The sequence below is a fragment of the Sardina pilchardus genome, chromosome 7, assembly GCF_963854185.1.
Source record: "Sardina pilchardus chromosome 7, fSarPil1.1, whole genome shotgun sequence".
Lineage (NCBI taxonomy): Eukaryota > Metazoa > Chordata > Actinopteri > Clupeiformes > Clupeidae > Sardina > Sardina pilchardus.
Window position 1 is genome coordinate 13,167,979 of NC_085000.1, and position 10,315 is coordinate 13,178,293.

The following is a 10,315-nucleotide window of genomic DNA, read 5'->3' on the forward strand; positions in this document are numbered from 1 at the left end:
TTCCTCTTCACTTAACGCCAGTAAGTTTCCCCATTAATTTGGTTCTTGGAAATTACGGAGCCTTTAATTCATAAGACATTTTGGCCACTAGAGGTCATCACTCATGCGCCTTTAACACTTTAGCATTGACTTCGGAAAAACGTTAATTACTCAGCCGATAAGACCGTTACGAGATTATTATGTCAATTTCACAATGTAGTATGTACCCCGACAATAGAAAATGTTAATATAAAGGCTTAAAACGCTTCAGCTCTATTGTAATTTGATGTCAAAGTGGCGCTTACGCCCCATAGGATTCAATGGAATGGCCAGCTAGCCACGGTCTTCTCGTTAGCGTGGCGGCCGCCATACTGTCTACACTCTCAGAACGTTCGCTGCCCCCTTGGTCCCATCTCCTCCCTGTGAAGTGCTCTGGGTGGGAGTTGGTGGGTCTCATCTCCTTGGTGGGTTCCATCTCCTCCTGGTGCTTGACAGTGGAGTGTCATGGCAACCATCACCTTGGCTGTAACACCATGGGATGTTGGTGTCCTCTGGAAGGACAGTGTTAAGATGGTGATGCCTACACCGCACAGTGATGCTTCTGACCTTCCTATTAGTCACTGTTAGTGCATGTGACTTGCATTTATATAACACAGCATAAAGCATGTATAGTGAAGCCTCACCTACCACCACTGTATAGAACCCACCTGGGTAATGGACCAGAACCCTGTAGAGAACCCACCTGAGTAATGCATCAGACCACTGCTCACACAGCAGTGAGAGATGGAGTGAATGAGCTGGCTAGGGGCCCAATGGAATGAGCCAGGACACCAGAGAAGCCCTTGCGCTTGGCCCTATTGGACCAGTAACAAACTCCATTTAATATCAGTCCTGTCCTGTCACTGGGATGAAGTATTTTGGACAGAAGACTGTCCCATACAGGTGCCCTGTCCTGTTCCAGCAGCAGCCTAGTTTTCCCAGGAGGTCTCCCATCCAGGTACTAACCTGGGCCACTGCTGCTTAGCTTCAGTCATTCAGCAGAGACAGGTTTCCCACTAGACTGGCTGTTGGACACATGTTGCCAGTCCAGGAATGGATTTAATGTTCACCACAATGGGCAGTTTCACCATCAGGATAAGGTCTTTGTTTAACCAGGCATAGGAATTAAACCCCCTTAAAATGTTTTAAGTTTGTTTTCTCTCTCGAAGGATAAACTAGATTTCTCATGGCTATGGTCATTGACAAAGTTTAGAAATGTTTACTTTCAACGCTAAATGTGTATCGGAGTGGACATCTGAGAGAAATGTATTTTCTTGCCATCAGTATAACGTTAAATGTTTGTATATAATATTTGGAGTGTTTATTATTGTTCCTTGGGTTCCTGCCATTTAAGTGTGACTGATTAAGTTGCATCATCATTTACAATGTACTTTTAATTACATATTTATGGAAAATGTGTTGGAATGGACACAAACTTTTAAGACGAAAGCTTAGTGGTTAAGTTTCACAATATCATTTTTTTATGATGTTCAAACTGTATGTGGAAATGTTGTTGGAAGGCTGATACTTGGTTTGATGCATGCCTGAAGTATTACCTCATCTCTGATTAATAAATTCAACCAGCTCGGCTATTTTTCTGAACTTACGTTTGACGGAAATTTGATGGGCCATTTCCATTAAACTTACAACGCTTTCAACATCACAAATATCTGCCATTTCCATTAAACTTACAACGCTTTCAACATCACAAATATCTGCCATTTCCATTAAACTTACAACGCTTTCAACATCATAACATTACAGAACGTCCTAGCGTGGTCTAGTATTCTGCCCACAGTAACACTGTTAATGTAATAAGTGTTGTAGTTCTAAAATGAAATGTCAATTTGAGGATAAAAGTGACTGAAAGATGTGCCAACAAATCGTATTTTAGCTCTTCTTCTGATGATTAAAAACAACATTATTATCCAACATCACATATTTTAAGGTACAGTCTAGATGAGCGTGGTAAATGTCAGATGTTTATACTGTAGACCCAAATATGGAGATGAAAACACAATCCGTTTTGAGTATTCCCTTTTGAGGGAAGATGTGAACACAATGAAAGCACAGACAACGACTTTCCAAAGTAAATGTATTTATTGCCACAAGAATAGTTATACATTTTAGTAAGAAAATCAAAAATAAAATATGCATCATGGAACAGCCACTCATCTAATATATTAAGCCTACAGGAAATGATGTCAAACCCATCATCATGTCGGGCTGTGAACACAGACAGGAGGACTCCGGGGCATGTACAGCGCTCCACACACACACACACACACACAACATTTAGTTTGTGTGTGTGTGTGTGTGTGTGTGTGTAGGGGGATGTACAGCAGCCCATACGTATCCACACAGCAGCTGACTGTGGAACACTTCAAGACCGGACCTGGCCCAGGTTTCAGCCGGAACCGAATAGATTTGGTGGAACCGGTAGCATTGTTCCATTGTTGGAACTGGTAATGGTGTTCCAGAGGGGAACTGGTAGCAGTGTTCTAGATCTGGTGGAACCGGTAGGGGTGTTCCAGAGTTGGCAGGCCGTGTCGGAACAGGGGAACATAACAAACAGTTTGATTCCTTAAAAGGGGCGAGGCCCCAGAATGCACCTCTTCACCAAGCCTCATCTAAGCTCTGAACTCTGACCTCTTCACCAAGCATCACCTAGACTCTAAACTGGACCTCTCCATCACCACCACTCATCTGGAATAGGGATCAAATCAGTTGGCTGGAATCTTTAAATCACAAAATGTTGATTTGCCCAAGTGTGAGTGTGTGTGTGTGTGTGTGTGTGTGTGTGTGTGTTCCTGAACAGTGCTAATCAATAATGATCTCACTAGAGTAATGACTGGTCCCTCGCGATTGAGGTCATCAGTGATTGGCTGAGTGAGTTCTAGTCCCTCTTGACCTGACCGTGACCTCAGAAGGAGACACACACTTCACTCACACAGCTAACTACATTTGGCACAGCATGACCTTGAGCTGAGGAGGACAGAGACTACAGCTACACACACAGTCGTCTGTGTCTGTGTCTGTGTCTGTGTCTGTGTCTGTGTCTGTGTCTGTGATGCACTCCTCTCTGTGCAACAGGCAAAATGTGTGTGTGACAGGGGAAAAGTGTGAGGTCGCCATGACCAACAGAAGGAAACAAAAACAAAACAAAATCATTAGAGAATGTTGATGATTCACAGAAGCCCACACCATACAAAACTAAACGCATTTTAGTTTTATTCTCATGGAAAAATATTTGACTCTTTGTACACAAGCCAGCAGGTCTCAACCCCCTAGTGGTCGCACTGCTCTTTTCTGAGGGAGGAAGTCGACGAAAACGCCAAGTGTGGCGACACACGCCCCCACCTGGGAGAGCGGTGGTACTGCGTCTCACAATACACACGCAAGCCCTCATTGGCAACCAAATCAACTTTATTAAAACAGCTGTGTTAAAAAATGTGCTAATTTATTTTATTTTCACATTATTTAAACGTTTCATAATTATTTATTTATTTTCTTGTTTCACAATAGCTCATAAAATCACGCCGACGGTCGTGTTACTTTAAGCAGGCAAACATGATGGTAATAGTGGCATCTGTGTTGAACACCACCAGTCAACTACAGCTCGCTCTCACACACCTTACACGGGAGTTAAACATTGTTCACAGCTGCATCAGTATGTATGCCTTTGAGTGCATGCGTGTGTGTGTTTGAGTGTGTATGTGTGTAAATGTAAGTGTGTGCATGCACATGGTAGTGTGTGTGCAGGCATGTGTAAGTTTGTTTGTGTGTGTGTGTGTGTGTAAGTATGTGTGAGCATGTGTAAGTTTGTGTGTGTTTGTGTGTGTGTGTGTGTGTGTGTGTGTAAGTATGTGCGAGCATGTGTAAGTGTGTGTGTGTTTGTGTGTGTGTGTGTGTGTAAGTATGTGCGAGCATGTGTAAGTGTGTGTGCAGGCATGTGTACGTTTGTGTGTGTGTGTGTGTGTGTGTGTGTGTGTGTGTGTGTAAGTATGTGCGAGCATGTGTGTGTGTGTGTGTGTGTGTGTGTGTGTAAGCCTCAGAGAGCAGTAGGCCCTGTGCTCTGGTACACTATGACTTGCTAATAGTTTTCTTCAGCTTTAAGGGGGATGTAGATCAGGTGACTATGACCACCACTTCTGATTGGCTGCAGGTCGTCACAGAGACAATACGGAGTCATGTGCACCCCAACACACAGCAGGTCAGACACAAGCGGCAGAATTACAAGGTCGAAGGACGAACCCCTCACTCACACAAACACACACACACACACACACACACACACACACCTGTCGACTCTGCACACAAAACTAAACACCATCTTCTCCTGTTTCTTTTGTTTTCCCTATTCTCATGTTCACTCACACATCCTCAATCACACACACACACAACACACACACACACACAACAAACACACACACACACACACAACACACACACAACACACACACACAACACACACACACACACAACACACACACCTCTCTGTGAAAGCCAGGGCCGGTTGCTGCCTTCAGTAGTTTTCAGTGATCACTTCTGAAGGGAAACGTGATTTTCAGTGAGACTTTGAGACTGTGCGGGTGGGTGGGCCTTGACTTTCAGCAGCTTAGCCAATCAGAGTGTGAGGCTGGGGAGGACCTCTGATCAGGGGACCAATCGGGTTAAAGATTGTCAGAACTTCACAGTGACCATGCATATAACGGACAGCTCAAAACGACCAATCAACGACCATCACGCATGCGTACGCCTCACTCACACACAACGAGTACAAATCTAGAGACATTTAGATAGATTCAGTAGAACACATCTGCTCCTCGCTGCCTGAATGTGTGTGTGTGTGTGTGTGTGTGTGTCGTTGCATTTGCATACACACATATACTTTATAGGAGAGAGATCAACTATACTCCTGGTCTTTAGAATATCTACATCAAGTGTGTGTGTGTGTGTGTGTGTGTGTGATCAGGCCTCTGTAAAGGGAAGCGCAGAGTAGCTGCTAAAGCCTTGTCGGAAATAACACTCTCAGAGTGCTTCCAGGAAATGACATCACGGACAGAGTGCAAAGGTCATTCACAAAAGCAGAGTGGCCCGAAGTGGCCAATCAGAAAGGTGAACTGGGACAAACATTTAAAAGCCAACACTAAATAGGGGAATTTAGAGACCAAACACACTAAAGCACAATGAGTGAGAAAGCCTAACTCAATCCAGGCCAGTCCAGTCCAATCCACACACACACACACACACACACACACACAGGTGCACACACACACACGCTAAGCTCTAGGTGAGCGTTGCATAAGACTCTCTCAATGAATGATGACTGCATATGGAATGGGAAAAGACTGCAGAGAGACGGAAGGATTGGAAGGGATAGTTGGTCAGTCGGTTGGTCGGTCAGGCAGACAGCCAGACGAATGGATGGGTGTGTGTGTGTGTGTGTGTGAGCAGGAATGAGAGTGAGCAGTGTGTTGTGCGGGCGGGGCAGGGCGGGAGCGCGGCTGGACGCGGCGGTCACTTGAAGGCCGACTGCAGGTTCTTGAAGGCCGCCTGCCTCTGCTTACGGTCCTCCGCCTCCTTCTTCTTCTCCTCCTGCTCCTGCCGGATCTCCGCCTCGAAGCGGTTCGACTCATTGATGGCCTGAACCTGCGGGAGGTCAGAGGGCAAAGCGTGAGCTTAGAATTATAAGGTTCTATCTCCGTTTAGGGTAGTTCTGAGATATTGAGCATCAAAGTTTTACATAGCTAGCAAAACTGTACTGTAGTACCTTTTTATTTTGCTAATAATTAACTTTTTTTTTTTTTTTTTACAAAAATAACACCACACAGGCATTAATAAGCACCTAATGGATCAGATGATGTCAAAAACTCAATTTCGACCAAAATGGAGATAGAACCTTATAATTCTCAGCTCACAAAAGGTCACGCACAGCCTCAGACACACATCATCTACCCCGCAGAAGAGGAATGGGTGAGCCCAATGCACTCATCTCCCCCACAGAAGCAGAATGGGTGAGCCCAATGCACTCATCGTTAAACATTACATTACAGTACATTACATTTGGTTGACCCTTTTTAACAAAAGCGACTTACAACATAGTAAACATTTTACACTTTTTAAAGCAATTCTAGGAAACTTTATTTAGTGCCGATCATCTTCCTCTTATTCTAACTGCCCAGGACCTGAGGTCAAGGCCTGAATGCCACTGCAAACGCATCGTAAGCCATTGTGATGTTGTTGAGGGAGCGAACGCTACCCCTTACATAAATTAAATGTGTGCGGTAGATTTGCAGCAAACTTGTGGGTAATTTGTGGGAAACAAAGGAGTTCACTAGAAAATATTGGCAGAAGTTTGCCGATGTTGGCGGCTAGAGGCAAACTCCCAGCAAAGTTCTGGCAACAATGAAGTTTAGCCTGGGTGTTCCCATGCTGCCTTGCGCACAATTTCATTCACGCTGCTAAGGCTAAGGTCTGGAAACTACTGCCCTAATTTTTTCCTCCGATAGGGGACCAATCACAGAACAGGGGGGAAAGCAAGACGATGATGAGCTATGCACAGATGCATTTGATAGACATCTGTGGCGCCCAATGAACAGATCTGGGCATTTTTCAAAATACGAGAAAATGAACGTTTGGTTGCCAGACCACGTCTCATTGAGAAGTGGTAGGCGCTAGCCAGGCTAGGCTAGTATAGCGTCTCATTGAGAAGTGGTAGGTGCTAGCCAGGCTAGGCTAGTATAGCGTCTCATTGAGAAGTGGTAGGCGCTAGCCAGGCTAGGCTAGTATAACGTCTCATTGAGAAGTGGTAGGCGCTAGCCAGGCTAGGCTAGTATAGCGTCTCATTGAGAAGTGGTAGGCGCTAGCCAGGCTATGAGAAGTTTGCCACTAGTGGCCAATGTGCATGCCAGTGATTTGCCACAACACTTAGCCAATAATGGTGGTCTGGCCATCACCATACTAAGCTCAATCTTTTAAAATTGAACATTAGTCTGGGGAGTCTGCGCTTTATTTCTACTGTACAAGAGGCGTGATCAGTGAGCATCGTTCAAATGTCTCCGTATGCCTGGATAGTCCTTCAACCAATAAGACCAACAATCCAGTGCGTCTTTTGGACAAGCTAGTTTCTGATTGGAGCCAAAGGATCTGGCAGGGAACAGAGGAGATAGATGTGCAGGTTTCCAGCCTGAGCTGCCGAGCGAAATCCAAATTCGCCGGAAGTTCAGGCAGGGTTCACCCAGCCTACAATAATGGCAAACTTCTAGTGAACTTCTGGTGACAAACCCCATTTGCATAATGACATTGCTGCACATTTGCTGAGACACAGCCAAAAGTTAACCACAACTGTTTGCCAGAAACCTAATTTGCATGTGAAAATATGACCTTGCCGTAAATATGCGGCAACTGTACGCCAGAAACAGCACATTTCTGTAAGGGATATGCCATTTGCTACACTCCTCTCTCAACAGCACCACTCAGTGGACGCACCTGGACTTACACTCACTGATCCAACACCTCATTCTGCTTTACCATCAACTCCTACTGATGGAGGATACACTCGTTTTGGGGCGGTACTATTCCATACACTTTCATTTAGTGTGTGTGTGTGTGTGTGTGTGTGTGTGTGTGTGTGTGTGTGTGTGTGTGTGTGTGTGTGTGTGTGTGTGTGTGTGTGTGTGTGTGTGTGTGTGTGTGTGTTACGTACTTTGGCCTCAAAGAAGGTCTTGGCGCCCTTGACCCCCTCGGTGGAGACGTCGATCTCGGAGAGGCGAGCGAGGACGAGGAGACCGCTGTCCTCTGCCAGCTCACCGGCCTCCGCCTTACGGAAGATCAGCAGGAACTAGAGAGGAAGAGGAAGAGGAAGAGTGGTCATTTACACAGGAACTAGAGAGGAAGAGGAAGAGGGGTCATTTACACAGGAACTAGAGAGGAAGAGGAAGAGGGGTCATTTACACAGGAACTAGAGAGGAAGAGGAAGAGGGGTCATTTACACAGGAACTAGAGAGGAAGAGGAAGAGGGGTCATTTACACAGGAACTAGAGAGGAAGAGGAAGAGGGGTCATTTACACAGGAAGGGCACCGCAGCACACACACGAAACACGCGACACGCGACATGCGACACGCATTCATTTAGCAGACAGTGCTGTCTAAAGTGATGCATCAACTGTATTCCAGGGGTTACATGGTCATTATACATTGTCCCCAGATAACTCAGGGTTAAGAGCCTTGCTCAAGGAGGAAGCCGGGAAATGAACTTTCAGGCTAATGCACGCTTACCCAGCTCCTTAAACACTACACTACCTACACACACTACTACCACTACCACTACCACTACCACTACCACTACCACTACCACTACCACTACCACTACCACTACCACTACCACTACCACTACCACTACCACTACCACTACCACTACCACCACCACCACTACTACTACTACTACCACCTGCTAGCCCAGCTCCTTAACCACTATGCTATCACCAGATTCACCACATACACACACATTAATACACGCTAGCCCAGCTCCTTAGCCACTACACTATCACCGCCCTACACACACACACACCTATATGCTGGTCCAGCTCTTTAACCACTACGCCATCACCACCCTACACACACACACACGGCCCAAATTCAGCAGGAACTAGGAGGAGAAAGAGGAACAGCACTCATTTATGCAGGAAGGGCACTCCCGCTGAAACACCACACACACACACACACACACACACACACATGCGCGTGTGTGTGTGTGTGTGTGTGCATGCGTGTGTGTGTGTGTATGCGTGTGTGTGTGTGTGTATATGCGCACGTGTGTGTGTGTATATGCGTGTGTGTGTGTGTGTGTGTGTGTGTGTATGCTTGTGAGTGTGTGTGCGTGTGTGCTCCTGTGTGTGTTACCTCTCTGAAGCTGAGCTTGCCGTCCAGGTCCTCGTCCACCTCCTTGATCATGTTCTTGAGGCCGAGGTGAGTCTGAGGGGCCCCCAGCTTCTCCATCATCAGTTTCAGCTCCATCAGGTCGATAAAGTTATCCTTCTCCGCGTCATACCTGCAACACACACACACACACACACACACACAGACAGATCAGTTTCTGAGACGACAGATTTTCACACAACTTTATACATGACCACATATTTTCCATTAAAGCTTTAACAGGTCCATTCATACCAGGGGTCTCCAACTTTTTTTTTCTTCCGAGCGCTACTTGGACAAAATGGACACAGCCGAGAGCTTTTGTGTGAGTAGTAGCATGTTATTTATTCACATAGCTGCTCTCCACCCAAAACCGCTGAATAAGATTTGAATGCGTTTTAAAAGGTTCCTTTCAACTCATTCACCTCCTCTCTTTGTAGACTGTGAATTTGATTTCATAGGAATTTTAACACTTTCCAAGTGTGCCAAGAGACTGGGTTCTCAGACGTATGAACATCTTCCTCAGACCGCTTGGAGAGCTACTGAGAAAGCTGTGGGGAGCTACTGGTAGATCACACGCTACCTGCTGGAGACCCCTTACTTTATACCATGAGACAGCGCAGATGGTGCCCAGGGTGCAGCTGGGTGGTGGTGCCCATTGCCCCGACATGAACAACACGAACAACCGGACGAGTTTGACTTCATGTTGCACGTTCTGAGAGATTGGGAGTGGAGTCATTCCAAGTCATTTGTGCAACCGAAACACAAAGGGGCTCGGGATGCTCAAGACTCTTCAGGTGTGTACTAGTTTTACTCAGGTGCTCTTCTGCTACAGGTGAGGTGAGAATCCTCGCCCTGACGAAGGCCAATATGGCCGTAACACGTAGGCCCATGCGCTTTTAAACCAGTGCTTGGCATGATGTCATATTAAAGGCTTTTTATACTTTTCTCAAAATCTCGGAGTGCCTGTGCAAACTCCTTTCACATCACTGGTGTACACCATTTGGAAGCGCACTATTGGAAGCTGCTAGAGATCATCCACAACACACACAGCTGCTAAAGTGACCTGCAGACCGGCCACACTGACCAGCCCAATGGAGCAGAGCACACAGAACATCACATGGGCCGCATGGACAGGGCCAGAGCGCAGTACAGCAGCACAGCCAGCAGGGGGTAGTGATGAGGCATGACCATCTAGCAGCCAGAGAGGGGGATTCCCTACAGCTGAAGAGAGGTGTGTCGTGACTTAAACATCAAGCGTGTGTAAGCGTGTGTAAGTGTGTGTGCGTGTGTGTGTGTGTGTGTGTGTGTTGAATCAAGAATAGAAAAGTCAGCTATGTCACTTCTGGATCAGGGAGGAGAAACCAAACCCCATCTA

At 46.2% G+C, this 10,315-nt stretch overlaps 1 protein-coding gene across 1 annotated transcript in view; it reads right to left on the reverse strand.

Annotated features, from left to right (window-relative positions):
• Positions 1–2,099: 2,099 nt before the first annotated feature.
• Positions 2,100–10,315, reverse strand: part of efhd2 (EF-hand domain family, member D2) — a 25,971-nt gene continuing 17,755 nt past the window's right edge. The window contains exons 2-4 of the mRNA XM_062540783.1: positions 8,923–9,070; positions 7,727–7,861; positions 2,100–5,670 (exon numbers count right to left, since the gene is read on the reverse strand). Coding sequence (XP_062396767.1) covers positions 5,539–5,670; positions 7,727–7,861; positions 8,923–9,070 — 415 coding nt within the window. The 3' untranslated portion in view covers positions 2,100–5,538. The remainder of the gene's footprint in view (positions 5,671–7,726; positions 7,862–8,922; positions 9,071–10,315) is intronic.